The 18,645-nt window shown below is 41.2% G+C and overlaps 2 protein-coding genes across 2 annotated transcripts; one reads left to right on the top strand and one right to left on the bottom strand.

Annotated features, from left to right (window-relative positions):
* Positions 1–34: 34 nt before the first annotated feature.
* Positions 35–5,456, top strand: cox15 (cytochrome c oxidase assembly factor COX15). Its single transcript, XM_078272908.1, has 9 exons — positions 35–276; positions 1,059–1,246; positions 1,351–1,473; positions 1,812–1,998; positions 2,139–2,306; positions 2,466–2,547; positions 4,681–4,835; positions 4,978–5,091; positions 5,167–5,456. Exons 1-9 carry the CDS (start codon positions 202–204, stop codon positions 5,296–5,298), a joined length of 1,224 nt encoding a protein of 407 aa, XP_078129034.1. The 5' UTR covers positions 35–201; the 3' UTR covers positions 5,299–5,456.
* Positions 5,457–6,044: 588 nt separating this feature from the next.
* LOC144532251 (A-type potassium channel modulatory protein KCNIP2) lies at positions 6,045–11,706 on the bottom strand. The gene is made up of 7 exons (XM_078272913.1): positions 11,586–11,706; positions 11,325–11,394; positions 10,840–10,910; positions 10,508–10,615; positions 8,834–8,938; positions 8,608–8,670; positions 6,045–8,123 (listed from the first exon to the last, which is right to left on the bottom strand). The coding sequence occupies exons 1-7, from the start codon at positions 11,655–11,657 to the stop codon at positions 8,076–8,078; spliced, it is 537 nt and encodes a 178-aa protein (XP_078129039.1). The 5' UTR covers positions 11,658–11,706; the 3' UTR covers positions 6,045–8,075.
* Positions 11,707–18,645: the final 6,939 nt, after the last annotated feature.

Below are 18,645 nucleotides of genomic sequence, written 5' to 3'. Positions count from 1 at the left end.
CTTCCGTCTTTCAAATTAAAATGTGCGCGTCAATTTGTTGTGACGTCAGAGGTCGAAGTTGAACTGGTAACGTTTTAGGTAACAGGAAACGATGGTGGTGTAACAGACGGCTAACTTTACAGCTTTTACCTCTTCATCTTTTATTACGGCACTGCAGGACCAGCCCAGCGCTAGCGGACACTAGCTAGCTAGAGCTCAAAGATGTTTCTCTCTTCAATACGTACAACCATTTTTTGCGGTGGCAGAAATGCTGGCAAGGGATTTCAACACAGCAGTGTGAGTATCGCTAATGTTAAGCATGAAAAGGTCAGACACTGCACTGCAAGCAATAACGTTAGCTACTTACTTCACTGACCTCCCAGTATCCCGATGTAACAGCGTTTAACGTTACTGTCAAATTAAAGTTAGAGCTAGACAATAAAACGAGTTAATAAATGAATCGATATTATACATTTCAAGTCAAATATAACTTTGCAATGTCCAATAACTAAATTTCCTCAACGACCATGAGACATCAAACCAACCAACCTGCAATCCTTTTGTCCAGATCTGCTGAATCTCTGACTGGTCATCAGGACAGTGTAAATTTATCAGAAGTTAGACAGGAGAAAAGGAAGTGTCATGGTTAATCATAAGTGATATGGTCAAAAGTATGTGGACCCCAGAATGTTACACCCATATGCGATTGGTATTTCCTTCTAATATCATGGTATGCTGCTTTAAAAATCTCCACTCTTCTGTGAAGAATTTGAGTTTCAGTTCATCGCAGAGATGTTGGTCAGGGTAAAGTACAGGTCAGGGCTCTGTGCAGGCCAGTCAAGTTCTTCCAAACTAAACCGGGCAAAACATTTCTTTATGGACCTGGCTTTGTGTAAGGGGACATTGTTGTGTGTCATGAAACAATCTTAACCAAACTGCTGTCACAAGGTTTGAAGCACACATTTGTTTGATATGTCATTGAATGCTGTGGAATTAAGATTTCTCTCTAATGTATTATAATATTTTATTGTTAGCTAGGTGAATGTGACAGTTTTCCCCTTTTTTATTTACAACATCAGCGGAGTCCACAGCTGCGACAATGGCTTGTGAAGAGAGGTCAGAGCACTTTCACAGCGGAGGCAGGGTCCTCCTCCACCCCGGCAGCAGCTACTGTCCCCAACGCTGCCTCAAATCGCATAGTAGGACGCTGGTTACTCGGCTGCAGCGGGCTGGTGGTTGGGGCTATTGTCTTGGGTGGTGTCACAAGGTAAAATTACTTAAAAGTGGTGTGGCAGTGTATATACAGTATCAGTTCTCATTGTATTGAAGTGGTGTTGATAGGTACTTACTATGTGCATTTGTTTCAATCAGGCTAACAGAATCTGGGCTTTCCATGGTTGACTGGCATCTAGTGAGAGAGATGAGGCCACCTCAGTCCCAAGCAGAGTGGGAGGCTGAGTTTTCCAAGTACCAACAGTTTCCTGAATTCAAAATGTAGGCCCCATCTTTTCTGTTTATCTTATCAAGACACACATTTGCACAGTTTTAAAAGCACCCCAACACTATTACTTAAAACTGCTATCATTTTGCTTGACGTGTCTATTAATTCACTAATGCTAACGCTTGACAGCAACTAAATTTAAGTCTGTAATGTTTTTAAAAGTCATGAGGGCAGTTTTGTCACATCAGCAGTGGTTCTAAACACAACACAAACGGGTCACAGCTTTCACAATTATGTAACTGTATATACACTTAGTGACATGTAGTAAACAAAAGTATGGGTTGGTCCTTACTGGAAAGATGAATTTTCTGTTGTCATTATGTTTTCCCAGAATGAACCATGACATGACGCTGCCAGAGTTTAAGTTCATCTTCTACATGGAGTGGGGTCATCGTATGTGGGGAAGGCTGGTTGGACTTGCATACATCCTCCCTACCATTTACTTCTGGAGGAAAGGATACTTCACTCGCTCCATGAAGGGAAAAGTGCTTGGGCTTTGTGGATTTGTTTTCTTCCAGGTAAGACTCGATACAGCTGCGGTGATAGGAGAAAATCATAGGAAGTTCATCCTTACTGTACCTCACTCTTAGTGTTGGGCGCACTGTGAAGCTAGTCGTAAGTTGTAATACTGTGTGTGTGTGTGTGTGTGTGATCCCAGGGCCTTTTGGGGTGGTACATGGTAAAAAGCGGTCTGGAGGAGAAGCCTGAGTCTCATGACATCCCGCGGGTCAGCCAGTATCGTCTGAGTGCTCACCTTGGTTCTGCCTTGTTGCTTTACTGCGCCAGTCTCTGGACAGGGCTCACTCTGCTGCTGCCTGCACAAAAGGTAGAGAGGCAGTGTCTTGCCTACAGGCCACCTTTTGATAATATCTGTCTACATCAAACGTAATACAGTTTTAACCTCGGTCTGTGTGAGCAAATGTCACAGTTTGTAAGTTTAAAAATTTTTTTTTTTGTTTTATTCATGACGGCACCTCTTTCCCAGGTGGCAGAAACCAAACGTCTCATGCAGCTTAGGAGGTTTGCCAAGGGTACTGGTGGACTCGTCTTCCTTACTGCTCTTTCAGGTACCGTTTGATCCTGTGTGAATGCAACGTCACAAACATAAATATGTGAATGCATGTCTATATAGTGATAAGATTGCTTTCAGTTTCAAGCCTGTTTAAGGATGCAAATAGATTCTTAGCTAGTTGTCATATTTAAAGCTAAGTTAGTACAGTACATTTTACAGTAAAGCATGTTCAGAAAGTCAAAAGGGGATAAAAAAAACGGTAAAAGCTTTACATTTTACATTAAAGGCTATTGTATGAAATCTAATGTTGCAGACTGATAAGATACAGTAGATGTTTCAGTAGATATATATATATCTACTGAATTCAGTAGATATCTATGTTTCTGTGTGTGTATGTATATATGTATATATATATGTATGTATATATGTGTATGTATGTGTGTGTATGTATATATATGTATATATATATATATAAAATATATAAATACGCATGCATGCATGCATACATACATACATACATACATACATACAGTGGGGAGAACAAGTATTTGATACACTGCCGATTTTGCAGGTTTTCCCACTTACAAAGCATGTAGAAGTCTGTAATTTTTATCATAGGTACTCTTCAACTGTAAGTGACGGAATCTAAAACAAAAATCCAGAAAATCACATTGTATGATTTTTAAGTAATTAATTTGCATTTTATTGCATGACATAAGTATTTGATACATCAGAAAAGCAGAACTTAATATTTGGTATAGAAACCATTGTTTGCAATTACAGAGATCATACGTTTCCTGTAGTTTTTGACCAGGTTTGCACACACTGCAGCAGGGATTTTGGCCCACTCCTCCATACAGACCTTCTCCAGATCCTTCAGGTTTCGGGGCTGTTGCTGGGCAATACAGACTTTTAGCTCCCTCCAAAGATTTTCTATTGGGTTCAGGTCTGGAGACTGGCTAGGCCACTCCAGGACCTTGAGATGCTTCTTACGGAGCCACTCCTTAGTTGCCCTGGCTGTGTGTTTCGGTCGTTGTCATGCTGGAAGACCCAGCCACGACCCATCTTCAATGCTCTTACTGAGGAAGGAGGTTGTTGGCCAAGATCTCGAGATACATGGCCCCATCCATCCCTCCCCTCAATACGGTGCAGTCGTCCTGTCCCCTTTGCAGAAAAAGCATCCCCAAAGAATGATGTTTCCACCTCCATGCTTCACAGTTGGGATGGTGTTCTTGGGGTTGTACTCATCCTTCTTCTTCCTCCAAACACAGCGAGTGGAGTTTAGACCAAAAAGCTCTATTTTTGTCTCATCAGACCACATGACCTTCTCCCATTCCTCCTCTGGATCATCCAGATGGTCATTGGCAAACTTCAGACGGGCCTGGACATGTGCTGGCTTGAGCAGGGGGACCTTGCGTGCGCTGCAGGATTTTAATCCATGATGGCATAGTGTGTAGTACTAATGGTTTTCTTTGAGACTGTGGTCCCAGCTCTCTTCAGGTCATTGACCAGGTCCTGCCGTGTAGTTCTGGGCTGATCCCTCACCTTCCTCATGATCATTGATGCCCCACAAGGTGAGATCTTGCATGGAGCCCCAGACCGAGGGAGATTGACCGTCATCTTGAACTTCTTCCATTTTCTAATAATTGCGCCAACAGTTGTTGCCTTCTCACCAAGCTGCTTGCCTATTGTCCTGTAGCCCATCCCATCCTTGTGCAGGTCTACAATTTTATCCCTGATGTCCTTACACAGCTCTCTGGTCTTGGCCATTGTGGAGAGGTTGGAGTCTGTTTGATTGAGTGTGTGGACAGGTGTCTTTTATACAGGTAACGAGTTCAAATAGGTGCAGTTAATACAGGTAATGAGTGGAGAACAGGCGGGCTTCTTAAAGAAAAACGAACAGGTCTGTGAGAGCCGGAATTCTTACTGGTTGGTAGGTGATCAAATACTTATGTCATGCAATAAAATGCAAATTAATTATTTAAAATCATACACTGTGATTTTTTTTTGGATTTTTGTTTTAGATTCCGTCTCTCACAGTTGAAGTGTACCTATGATAAAAAAATTACAGACCTCTACATGCTTTGTAAGTAGGAAAACCTGCAAAATCGGCAGTGTATCAAATACTTGTTCTCCCCACTGTATATGCAGATCTATTTGTAAACATTTTACAAATGCTTTTACACAGGTGCTTTTGTTGCTGGTTTGGATGCTGGGCTGGTGTATAACTCCTTCCCTAAGATGGGAGATCGGTGGATCCCAGATGATCTTCTGGCATTCTCTCCAAGCCTCAAGAACATCTTTGAAAATCCCACAACTGTGCAGTTTGACCACAGAATTTTGGTATGTTATTATTTCTGAATAGAAATAATCTTCTGGGCAACACTTCAACAAAAAAATGAAACATTTGTACTCCTATCCTATTCAGTAACTTGAGAGGCAGCAGTAGGTCGTTGATGGTCCCCTGTATTTATTTTTTTTCCAGGCAATCTCGTCTTTGACCGCAATTACAGGCCTCTATCTGTTCTCAAGGAGGATGGTGCTTCCCAGGAGGGCTAAGATCGCCATCAGCCTCCTCACAGCAATGGCATTTGGACAGGTAGGCTGTCAGTCAGCCCAGAAACATGTAATCTAAAAAATTCTCCTCACTGAACTCTGTGTTTGTGCTCCTCAGGTTGCCCTCGGTATCAGCACCCTGTTACTGTATGTGCCCACTCCACTGGCAGCAACTCACCAGTCTGGCTCTGTGGCTCTTCTCTCACTGGCCATTTGGGTTCTGGCAGAGCTCCGCAAGATGCCCAAGTAAATGCCTGCTCCTTCATGGACAAATCCAATCCCTACTAGCCACACTGGGAGAGCTGGGAGTGTCAATATGAACGAGACTTTCAAAGAGAAAAGTGGAAAAATGGAAGCATTAAAACGGAGAAATGTTTCATTTAACACTGGACTATTGTGCATATGCTGAAGCAATGTAATCCTTATGTGGTGACCGAATTATTTCATCAGTGTTATGAAAGAAGGAGTGTTGTTGATAGAAATTACAAGGCTGTCAATGAGGAACTGACTGAAGCATTTGTGGATGCATGTTCTCATCAGAAGATGAGAACATAACGTGAAGTGTTTTGTTTAGCAAGGAATTAAACAAAGATATGCAAAAACAAGCACATTTTCAGTTTCTCTCCAGTTTTAATGACACAGCAACAGTGTTTCCAGTGAAGGATACGCATATGGTTTGCAGCCAGACAGAATTCTGAAGGAATATAGTAGAGTAGACCGTTTTTGTTCTTGTACACAGTTTAAAACAGGATGTTTTAACTGGAATTTGCTCCGTTGGTTTTTTGGTCATACACTGTCTGCTAGTTGAATCAGATGTGGCTGTTAGGATTATATGTATAATTATGTACATTTGAGTTATGAACCATTTCTTACTGATGTGATGAATTATAAGGTTAAAAAAGTTGAATTTTGATTGTTGCTTTGTACTGTATCTTAAGAAATGTAAGGCTAAAAGCACTCTTATTTTAATAAAGACAATTATGTACAGTATTTAAAATTCAAACTCCAGTCCATTTTGCATAGTAACTGTGATTTTTATTATCTCTGTACAAAATATACATATTTTGAATACGTAATGCAACCAGTTGAGGCTAGCTAACTAGACAGTCAGTACAACGGGTTAGTAGGTTTTCATTGTTCTAGACACAGTACATGCGGGTATAGACAGGTTTTACTTGTGGTCAGGAATGGAAGTTAAAAACTATTGGCAAGGAACAATCAGAGTCAAACCGCTTTTTCTCCAGAAAATAAAACAAACATTAAAACAATGCAGAACATAAAGGAAATTTGCAGGGTTGGAAGTGCATAATTTCTCAGGGCCTTAGTGCACCCTTATACTGTGCTCTGAGAGGATTGAGAGGTTGGATGAGTGCAAAGGTGGTGATACGTGGTAGAGAACATTATTGCTATTCCATCTCAGTCTCTGCATTTAAAATACACCATAGTCTATTTAATTACAGCTTGAGTGTCTCATTACTTACCCAATCTTATAGTTAAGATTAGTTCTAGTCTGAAAAAAAGCTAATAAATAAGTGGTTGCAAATTCTTCAAATGTATTTTCAATAATGTGTGGGTTTACAACCTAAGACTACACTTCGGTTTGAATGATGCCACTTTACTAAATTACATCCTTTTATCTCTGATTGCTCCTTGCCTATTTACTACACAGCATCTCCCTCTCTCTTCACCCCCAGGTGGGCTATGTATTTACTTAGAGTGGCTTTATATACCTTTTTTAATGTATATCTTCTCTTTGGTGTTATAGAGAGAGGGAGAATACAGAATGAGGGGGGCATAAAAAAAACATTAAACCATGTCTCTCTCACCAACACGCACGCACACACATACACACTATGCCTCTTTGAAATTGAATGAGCCAAATTAAATGCAACAAGGGTTTTGAATGACATTTCCGATTACAAGAAGTTCACAAATACAATCTGCAATCTAATAAATTCCTCTTGAATGCATATTGATATAGTACGATGAGAGAAGCTGGGATAGTCAAAAATGCTTTTCCATTTTAGTGCAATCTCCACGTTGTACTGCCTAATATCACACCATTGGGAATGCTAGAAAATGTACAACAGTCAATAGACACCTACAGCTAGGACTGTAATAGTTTGGAAGGCTCTGAATTATTCTACCAGAATCCCATGAATGGAGGTGGTTGTTTTCCCATTAGAGTCTCACATAGGTAAGATGGATGACATCTTTCTGTTACACATGCACACAAAGGGTGAGGCACCTGTGAATGACTAGGAACAGCAGACAGACAAGCAGACTTTGGAGTATCTCTGTAAATACATAATTGGATATTAGTGACATCATCATGCGATATTGTAATCAGTTCCTCATGGAAAACAACACGTTTGAACCTCCATCTGTAAAGCGAGGGATAGCTTGGATCTCCAATTTGTTTCCTCAGGAAGTGTCTTTCTCTCTCTCGTCCAGTAGATGGCAGTAGATTCATTTCTATTTTTGTTAACCAGTGCATGAGCAGTCTTGCGGCTCCAGGAAGTGTTACCCACATGCACAGAGGCAGGATCAGATTCACAAATCCAAATCTCAGCCATGACAGGGAAAAGGGGAAAAGTGATCTTAGATCAAGGTTTGGAGGCAACTTCCTCCCTCTGAGTTCAGCCATTACAGTCTGCAATAGTTCCTCTATCAGTAATAGTAATAAATAAAAGTTAAAATAAAACAGGTGCATGTGCCAGTGCCTGTAAGCCCGCTGCTTGCCTTTTTCACTGTGCCTCTGGGGTAAAACTAAGGTACTGCATGATGAAAAAGGGAGTCTGGGAAACTCCACTGTTGCTTGGAGAAATGTCACTGGGGGTCCAGGAAGAGCGAGATGGCCTCTTGGTGCCCTTAGGACTCGCAGCTCTCAATAGACACACAACAGCAACTCAGAAGACGGCCACACACACACACACACACACACACACACACACACACACACACACACACACACACACACACACACACAGCCCTCCCTGGTGCCAGCCTACTCTCTGGTCCAGATCCTTAGATGACGTTGTCAAACAGCTGCATGGACTGCATGATGTTCTCATCCTAGACAGAGGCAAGGTGTTTAGATACAGAGGCAGTGTAAATTCTCCTTATGTGTTACCCAAATGATTCACACTGGGAAAAGAGAGGATTAAAGGTATAGTTAACCAGTTACAGCTAGTTACATAAAAAAATGCAGCAACCAGGACCTCTAGAGCTCACCAATGAACACAGTATATCTCTTATGTTTTATCTGTACACAAACAAAAATGCAAAATGACAAATTGTGGTTTCACGAAGAGTTACGTGCTGTAAATATTTCTTAGTCAGTTGCAGTGACTTCCTGGAGTCACTGGAAATCCTGGATTCCCCCAACTTTCAGTCTTTATGCTAAGCTAAGCTAATCGGCTCCTGTCTCTAGCTGCAACTTAATGCTTAGACATTAACAGGGTGTCAATCTTCTCATCTAACTCTGCAAGAATGCAAAAATCATTTTCAAATGGTGAACTTTTTCTTTAGGACTTGAAAATCTACTTTTCCGCCCCACCTTTTTGCATGACTCGATGAACTCTTCTATGGTGACCACCCCGTCTTTATTCCGGTCCATTTTCTGAAAGAGAAATAGCAGCCAAAGATGTACTTAGTGAAAAACACTGTATGTTCAATAATGTTGTACATTATCTTCTTAGATTATTTCTGTCAACAGAATATTTGTGGTTTTACACAATCATAAATTTAGGGGTTAATAGAAAGTAAAGACTGTTGAGTTTGACCTGGAAGAAGCTCTCCACGTGTTCTCTTGGAACATCGTCCTGCATAGTGGGGTATGTGTACTTCCCCATCATGTCATAGATGGACTTCATGATGTCCAACATCTCCTAGAAAGTGAAGAACAAAAGCGAGAAAATAAAAAAATCACTTTAAAGCTGGGCCGTAGCCAGGTTTTTAGAAGTACAGAGGTTATGTGGCATAGAGCTTGTTTTTTATGTTGCCTTGTTTGCTTAAAAAAAATACCAACAATTTCCATATTATACACTGTTCATTTTATTTATTTGGTTAAATATAACACTTGTGACCATTTTCTTTCAGTCGTGCCCAAAAAGAACTTGGTTATATAATAGTTACAGCCATATACCATATTATATATACCATATACCATAGGCCAGGGTATGTTTGACATACTCTAGTATTTTGAAATACAACATTTCTAAATAAAAGTTGACGTATTCAGTGATTACTAATATCCTGGCAGACAATTCCTACACTTTATTTCCATAAAAATTTAAATAATTAATTAACAAATAGTAGGGTGCCTCCACATCCCTAAACATACTGAGGACATGCCCTCATAGTCATTACTGTAGTAGCTACAGTCCTGCTTAAAAGCCATTACAGCAAGTAATTCAGAAAAAGTTGAGAACAGTGTAAAGTGTGTGTGTGTGTGTGTGTGTGTGTGTGTGTGTGTGTGTGTGTGTGTGTGTGTGTGTGTGTGTGCAGCCTGTTCTTATGAACCATACATTCGAAAGGCTACGAAAAGTTAAGCACTGTAATTCGTATGATTTACACGTTTTTTTGCTGTGTGCACCACATTGACTGCTGCATAAGAACGCGGCTGGCCACGTATTGGTGGTCAGGGAGGATGGGTGGGCGTTAATATACAGGACTTACAAGCCAGGGAGCGTAGTTCACTTCCCGGGAAAAAAAAAGACTTTCACCCGGGAAATGCGTCATCCTTGGGAGTGTTTTAATACAAACCACGATATTTTACTAAACTTAACTAGTAGCTTTGGTGCCTAAACTTAACTTTTGTCGACGCATAGCGCTCCATTTTTCTTGCCTAAACTTAACCGTAATCTCGGCCGAAATGACTGGCAGCTCGCGGTGCTCTGTACCCAGTCACCTATCCTGGGGTAACTAGACCACCAACTACCGCCGACCTGACGGAGCCACACGACCGGCAGCTCGCGGTGCTCTGTACCCAGCGCACAGTCACCTATTCTGTGGCAGGGGCGTCGGACTGGGGGGAAAAAAGAGGACTGAGTACTCAGGGCCCTCATGTGAGGAGGGCCCAAAAAGATGCTAGAATGAATAGCTGTGGATGCGGGGAGGGGCCCATAGAAAATGCCTTTCTACAGGGCCCAGAATTTTGTGCTATGCCCTTGTTCTGTGGTAACTGAACCACCAGCTACTGCTGACCTGATGGAGAACAATGCAGAACACCGTAGTCAGCGGCACGAAGCTCTGTAGCAACTGCCGCTCTGTAGCAGGGAGCTCTGTAGCCGATGTCACGTTACCAGTCGGAGGTCCCCTAGTTTATCATATGTTTTAGTGTGCATAACTTTTCGTACGATATCATACGAACCCGTTCACGAGAATGCGTTGGTGTGTGTATGTGTGTGTGTGTGTGTGAGTGTGTGTGTGTGTGTGTGTGTGTGTGTGTGTTTTACCTCTTTGGTGATGCAGCCATCTTTGTTTAGGTCATAGAGGTTGAACGCCCAGTTTAACCGGTCATTAATAGTCCCTCTCAGGATGATAGACAGACCAAATACAAAGTCCTGAGATAGAACGGGAACAATTTACTGTATTGTTTTGGCATTACTTAAATCTTAAGACAGTAAATTAAGTAAAATCTTGATCACGGCACTCATCTCTCTGGGCAGGTATTTAGAGGGAATACATAGGCCTATTTGTGTTGATACAGCCACAATGGCACATTTCACCTGAGCACATATTAGCTCTTATCTCTAAAAAAGGAAGCTGATACAAGAATAGAGCTCACCTCGAAACTAACTGAGCCGTTCTTGTTAGTGTCGAAGGCTTCAAACAGGAAATGTGCATACATACTTGAATCTGCAAAGGTAGAGACTTACAGTAACCTGTGTGCCCTCGAAACATGAAGCAAAGTCTTTGAACAGCTTGGATTAGCAGCCAGCTAAGCAAAGATATAAGAATAATTTCAAATACAACTGGAGGCGAGTAATTAACATTTCATCAACCTAAATATCATGAAATGAAAAATTGCCTCGCCTCTTTGCAGTGCATGGACTATAGTTCAGCAGAGCAGATTTATGAGTTAATTATGTTCATTTCCTTGTGATGATTAAAAGCTCTATGTGTACCTCTACAGAATCAAATCAAATGATTTTATTTACACTGTTACCTGAAGTCTATGAAATGAATGAAGATAGAACGAATGGGTTAAACTAAAGTAGTATGGACACCGTTGGAGCTCTCCAGGTTTAGCAGTAGGAGTTGACAACTCACCTCCCTGTGGAAAGAACTGGGAGTAAATGGTCTTAAAGTTCTCCTCATTCACTGCACCACTTGGACACTCCTGGGATATGTGAATTGAGAAAACTCATTAGTTCCCACCTAGCACAATATACAGTATAAAGGACTACACAGTAACTTCAGACATGCCAGACTTAATGCTGCTCTTAACTCCCATAATGATGTAACTAGAACCAGAGTTTTTTTAGGTTTATTTTTTGATTTGCAGTTACTCTTTTCTTCAGCCAGACCTACATTTTTGAAGCCCCTGTAGAGGACTTGCAGTTCCTTCTTGGTGAACTTAGTCTGCTCTTGCAGCTTGTCCATGCTTTCAGGGCGATGACACACAGTGGATAACTCAAAGTCATCTTCCACGCTGTCTGTGTGAGGGAGAGACCAGTGTTAGTTTATCGTGACGTCACTGCACCCACACCAACCTACAGGACAGCCATGACCTGGCCAACAGATTTCAATGAAGTCATCAAACTCATTGAGCTCATCATACAGTATAAGTTATTTTAAATTACTTTAAAAAAATTAAAAAGTTATTTCACTGAATCAAAACACAAATGAATGCAATTTTCTATACATAATTGTGAAGTTACTACGTTAAGCATTTTCCTCACATCTTTGTTCCAGCACAAGCTACAGTACTTCATATCACAAAGCAAAACATGGTCAATAAAGATAAAAACATCCATAAATACCATCCATTTATACAACAATAAAAACATCCATAAAATGACTGAATTTCTTGTCAGAAAACTCAAAGTTTAAGTACACTGGGGAGAGCTCCTTACAAAGGGAGTGAGAGAAGAGGTTTAACATGAATCAAAATGGTAAAGAAGGCACATTTCAGTGCACAAACAGATATCCCTTATTCCATCTGTTTCGCCAAAGAAATAACTGTCAACAACTACACGCAAGCGCAAACACACGCAAGCACACACACACACACACACACACACACACACACACACACACACACACACACACACACACACACACACACACACGTGTTCCATTGCCCAAGAGAACAAAACATGCTTAAAATCACAAATACGAAAACAGGTCTGACCCATTAGCAGCAATAATACCAGTGTTTTGGAGTTTGTGGGGTTGAGTGTGTTCCTGTATGGCTGTATGATGGTTAAAGTGTATACCTAATGTTTCGGTGGCTGTGCGTACATGACTGCATCCACACAAGCATCTGTATATAAATCTTCTTAAGGTAATTCACTAAAGAGTCTGGACACATGGAAGAAATTAGAGATGTATAGATAGTGAAGGAGCACTTGCTTTGACTGACTGAGGGGGCAACCGTGGGCTTGCAGCATGGCAGCAGCTTGAGGAATCGCTGCTTTATGGTTTTTTTGTTTTGGCTGGTGGCAGGATTACCTGTAATCACCAACCATAGCACAAAGGTTAGACACACGCACACACACAAAAGTCTGTAAATGAAATTCTGTTTTCACACACATGCCTACAAAAACCCAAAACACACTCCATGCAACAAACAGATGCAACGGACTGCTTCATGCCCTTAAGTCAAATTGGCAATTGCCTGCTGACCTGGCTTAGCGATGGGAGACCACGAGTACCACTTCGAACAGTAGATATTACCACACAACAGCAGCACAGCGTGACCCCTAGAAACACAGTTTCCCTAATCAGGCTGGCTCTTATATCACAATGCCACATTCAGCAAACTGTACAAAAAATCAGCGGAGAGTCTCAATTTAAAACACAAGTCAAACATCAACAGTTTTAATTCACAATCGGCTTAAGGATTTAATTTCACTTCATAGTAAAATATAATTTGCCAGACAGATGTACTGCAAAACCACCTCAAACAGAGCCCATTACATCTACCACCATAGTACCAGTTCATCTCAAAGCAAGCACACTTCATGATGCCTATTTTGGCGAGTTTCACAGAATGATAATTAAAATCAGATAGAGGAAGTAAAACACATTCACACACATGAACCTACGTACTTACTCTTGCCTCTTAGTTTCCATGGTAACAGTCCCCTCACCCCTTCTATCAGGACCCCAGTGGTCTGAGGGATGAAGGCCATGATGGGGTGAAAACCAAAAGAACCACAGTCCCTCCACTGACTATCTAGCCTCTGTGATGTGTCAACCTTTTGTCTCTCTGCCCTATGGAGCCTCAAGCACTCTGGCCTCTCCTGACCTGTAGCTCTTGCATCATTTGGAGCCAGAACAGGCAGAGCACATTTGTCCAATGGATACCAGATTAATACATCCAGTCGCCAAGCACAGGCCCAGCCCTCTGCCCCAGGGTCTGTGTGTGTTTAAGTACATATTCTCTTTCCATATGGACCCAACAGCTGCCCACAACATGGAAATGAATATCAAATACTTAGACCATCTGTCAACTCCATCTGCAGAGGAAGATCATTTGATACAATCGAAAGCTCCAGAACAGCTACTAAATGGACCTTGAGGTAAGATTGTTTTCGTCAACTAATTGTAACTTTATACACTATTGCTGGTTTAATTGTTAGTTGCTACTTCAATTTACAGCATAACAATGCATCATATTCAAGCTTATTAACAGCAGTCAAATAAATGTAGTAGTTATATTTTCAAGATTTCAATTTGCAAGATTCAGTGAAGTTAATGAACACATGAACCCTAACCCTAACTTGTTATGACAAAAACCGAATGACACTTACTGACAGAAGCGTTATATCATAAACGTTTATGTCTTGTTTATAATGTTTATGAAAGAGTGTCATGTCACTCTTATGTAGATACCTTCAAGTAAGGTGTAACCGAAAACTGTCAATGCTTAGATACGCTTGTTTTAGGACTGAGATACCCTTTCCTCTCTCTCGGTCTCACAGCCCTTTCTCCATCTCCTCTGTTTATTTCTCTGTAGTTGTTTCCTTTCCAGTGATGAAACATCTTGATTTGTGATGTCTTTGAGTAAATGTGCTCCAGCTGTCTTGGCCAAGTTTGTCTTGGAATAGAGATGTTCAATCACTTGGGCACAAGCACATCTCTTTACGGTCCCATTATACAACATGCCCCACATCATCTACTGTATTTACCTATCTTAAAAACCAAACTGCTGTTCTTTCTATTTCATAGATGTTTCAAAGCATACTATCAACGTAGAATATAGAAAGATAGAGTACTTACTTAATATGGAAGTTAGTAAAACAGAGGGATACAGAATAATGTGGTTAAAACAGTCCTTTGTTGAAAACAATAGGTCACTGCACACATTACACTATTGAAGGAACATGATCAATTTGTTCTCCAGCCTTTGAAGTTAAAATTGTTTTTTGAGTGGCACTGACAATGAGACCAGGAATTCTTTCATTTTGGCCTGAGTAGGCAAAAAAAATAAAAACTGTCTATTCCTCATCAGGCAGGGAGAAAAGCAACTGTCTGTGTTCTTCAGCTGTTGTGCGGCGGAAGACTATCTTACTTCGCACGCCCCTGTTGTGATTGTGCAATTTCAATGGTTTCCCCCAGGGTACACTGACAAACCACCACAACTCTTCTGGAAATAAGAAATACAGCTCTATTTTTAGTTCAATGGCAACACATATTTGGCAATTTCCAGTAACTTTTGAAGAAGCTCCATGTTAAACTCATGAGGATTTTCTAAAGACACAGAGAAACTATCAACTTAAGTGAAGGCAGCACACATATTACAGTAATACAGTACACTGCAGATCCAACATTAAACCTTTCAGCGATGATCTCTAGACCCTCCTTACACCTAGTGGTGAGAGAGTTAGGACTGCAATTTTTAAAACGGTGCAGTTTTCACAAATATCAAGATAAAATTAGAACATATAGACATCCTGCTGGTTTGTTTGGTTCTTTGTTTGTCTGTGTTTTCAAAAGAGGCCTGGGACCTAATGTCATTCATCTCCTTCCACTTCTCCTGTCTATCTTTAGTCTTAACTGTACTCCATCTATTTAGTATTGCACTTCCATAAATTTGGGGGACTCACAAGAGGCAAACAATAAAATAATTCTCAGAATCAATGAAACAGGGCCAGAGATATCCTGCTTTTTAGCCACTAATATAGCTCCAGCATATGGCTCAAGCTCCAAAAACATTAACATGATGCATTATGGGAAATGTAGGATACAATATTGTACAACTCTTCACAACGAGCAAACTCATCTTGATGTATAATATTGGGTGCTCCTTTAAGCAAAAACATCAAAAGCACATCCTCAAAAGGCACAAGTAAAATCAATGGTTGATAAAAGAAAAGTAAAGTAAAGTATTGAATGATGAATTTCAGAGGTGTCTTTTTCCCAGTATCCATGGGCCTACATTAAGATGTGTTTTGGACATGAATTTGGCATTCACATGTATTTCTTTTGTCGTTATGAATCTGTTTTGTCATAAATGCAGTCAAAATAATCAGTTTTAACATTATGACACACCCTATGTACTTTAGTATTTCAGTATCAAACAAAGCCACACACACACACACACACACACACACACACACACACACACACACACACACACACACACACACACACACACACACACACACACACAGAGGACCATAAATAGGTCTGACAAACATGACAGCTATTCAGTTGAGAAATTAGGCCAACTTACTTGTTGTTTAATCCTAACAAACACACACAAACACATACTGTGTGTATGCATAGACACCCCCCCTTTCCAGCTGAGTGTTTTCCTCCTAACATCTCCTCCCCAAATTCATCATTTTGACTTCTCACTTGGCGCCTCTCTCTCACTCGCTTACCATTTTCCTTACCTGCCGTGGAAATGTCGATAAGCCCCAGAAAGTGCATCAGTTTGAGGGAGCTGCAGACCACCAGTAGGATGCCCACGGTCTGCAGCCCCTCCACCTCCCATGTTTCTTGGAAGAACAGATGCATCCTTTCCTCCTTCCTCTCTCTCTGTTACTGTCAACAAAAATCTTTCCCTTGCCCTGGGGCTACCACTTTCCCCCCCTCAGCTCCAACCAGGAATGCACCGCCTTCGTCTCTTCAGTCTCTCCTCTCAGCCTCCCGCTATATGCCACCTTCATCCTAACTCTGCATGCCTCCCCGCCCGCTTTCTTCACTGAAGGTAGATTGTTATTATCCTTGTTTCTTCATTGAGAACAGTAAGTGCGTGGCAGCAGGAATGTCGACTTGCTGCTCCACCCCCGACGCCTCAGAGGCTGTCAAAGGTTGTTTAAGTTCCAGGTGAAGTTCGGAAAATTCACTGTGTGTGTCCTGGCAGGTTGGCAGCAATTGTTTTATGAATCTCTCTGCTTTTTTAGCCACTGACTCTCAAACTCCCTCCAGTTTCTGCCTGTCCTCCCTCTCTCTCTCTTTTTCGCCCTACCTCCGTCACTCTCCTCCTGCGTTGTCCCTTCCCATGGTTAATTGGGTCAGTGATGGGACTGAGTGAAGGGGAAGGCAGAGGAGGGAGAGGAGAAAAGGAGGGAGGGAAAAGGATGGAGGAGTACTACTTGTAGGTTAACAGAGGAAACAGAGGGGGGTTATACAAAAGACAGATGAGAAGAATGAATTGGGAGATGAGATAGAGAGACGGGGAAAGGAGGGGCATACAAAAGACAGATGGAGCATGGAGGAAATGACAGCAACCAAGGGTATAGGAAGGACCAAATCAAAAACATAATTCAAAAAGAGGTAGCAGGGGCAAAATGAAGGACCAAATAGGAGAAGAAGCAGAGAAAGACTAACAGTAGGGAGGATGGAGACTGTGATGACAGAGAGGCAAAGCATCTGACCCAGCGGCTACTGGCGACAAACTCACAGATGTGGCAATCTCCCCTGAGTGTAAAGACAACACACGTGCACACACAAACACACAGCCTGGAGAGGAAATCTGGCTATAATATGTATTGCATACGCAATCCAGCGCAATGGGGAATATTTCAGTTTAGATATATTGATGTCACATCTGGCACGCTGACATCCTAGAACTGGAACTGAAAAACAGAAAAAAGAAAAGGATTTAAAAGAATGGGACCATGTTGATGAATTTTGGTCAGCATGGAGATTTTTCTAGACTTCCCATATGTTTTTAACATACCCGAGGGGGTCATGTGAATGACTGATTTAGGTCTTAAAGCTGGCATAACGGTAAATAGAGTGGTGCTAGAGGACTTTGTCACTCAAACATAAATATATGTTGTATGGCGGCATTTGGTTGTCGTCTTGTCTCTGGAATTGGTGTTGGGAAAGAAAAAGTTAGATCAGTGCTTCCCTAAAAAAGAAATGGCTAGCAAAAGTGGCAAGTGACAGCTCTTGGCTTCAAAGTGTTTCATCACTTTCATCTTCATTGCATGTTCAATAGCATCCCCTGTTATCAAAACTGGAAGTAAATGCTCTATTGGAAACTGAGAGGGGAGATGAGGGAATATTTAATCCCTAACACTTTAAAAGCCTCATTTTGTCTTTATACTGTATATGTGCTGTCTCTCTGTGCCTGTGAGCAGGTTGGCTCAACGCCAGACAAAAAAACAACCAGGAGATGGAGAGGAGGGTAAAAGGGAAGCAGTGGGAGAGAGAGGTTTACGGAGGGCTTGATCTGTCTACCATGTGATTAATGATTCTGAGAGTCAAAATGAGACATAGAGCTACAGTATAGCTGCTGAGCCTCAGGGACCCCACATCTTAGAGCAGCCTTGTGAGACTGAACAACACTACATTTAATCAGAGGCAGACTTGTGCTCTTTGGTACAGTAAAGAAAATAACAACAAGCAATGAGTTTAAGTTCATGATTGAAGCATGGACGCTCAAAGTGTGCAACCATCGATCACTGTCATTTAATGTGACTGTGGCAGTTGAGTGCATCAAGTACAATAAGGGAGACACTTCTAATGGCACTGAAGGATCAGCCATTATTACAAAAGGATCTTTGATCACATAAATTGAGATGACTAAAGAGAACATAATTGAGAAAAACGGTCATTAAATATATATATTACTTCGCAATTGGTCATCTACGTAGAGTTATAATCTACACAAAGCATTACCCTATATTTTGCACGAATTCCTAAATACAGTGACATTTTCAGGCCAGTAAATTCTCAAACACTGCAGTCAGAGAATCAAATCAAGGATGAAAGTGTGAGAGATCAAGGCTGGTCGCTCCTATCTGTCATTATCTCTTACATAAAGCATTAGGACATCTGCCATATACCAAGGCAGAAATGTAAGATGTAAGAATATATTGCAAATAAACAAAAAGTCTCCCCTTTAAGTTGAACTCAGATATGACTTTGAACTTGTTACCGTTGTTGCGGGTGCTTCTAAAAATGG

This window comes from Sander vitreus, chromosome 17 (genome assembly GCF_031162955.1).
Source record: "Sander vitreus isolate 19-12246 chromosome 17, sanVit1, whole genome shotgun sequence".
NCBI lineage: Eukaryota > Metazoa > Chordata > Actinopteri > Perciformes > Percidae > Sander > Sander vitreus.
Note: the sequence above shows the minus strand (reverse complement) of the source record. Positions and strands in the feature narration are given on the sequence as shown.

Bases quoted from the DNA above. Each gene is read 5' to 3' on its own strand.
- cox15 (XM_078272908.1), top strand. From the start codon at position 202: ATGTTTCTCTCTTCAATACGTACAACCATTTTTTGCGGTGGCAGAAAT. The intron at 277-1,058 runs GTGAGTATCGCT...TTACAACATCAG, and splicing joins AGGGATTTCAACACAGCAGT to CGGAGTCCACAGCTGCGACA. The intron at 1,999-2,138 runs GTAAGACTCGAT...GTGTGATCCCAG, and splicing joins GTGGATTTGTTTTCTTCCAG to GGCCTTTTGGGGTGGTACAT.
- LOC144532251 (XM_078272913.1), bottom strand. From the start codon at position 11,657: ATGGACAAGCTGCAAGAGCAGACTAAGTTCACCAAGAAGGAACTGCAA. The intron at 10,911-11,324 runs GTGAGTTGTCAA...CTACCTTTGCAG, and splicing joins CCAGTTCTTTCCACAGGGAG to ATTCAAGTATGTATGCACAT. The intron at 8,939-10,507 runs GTAAAACACACA...TTCACTTTCTAG, and splicing joins ATGGCTGCATCACCAAAGAG to GAGATGTTGGACATCATGAA.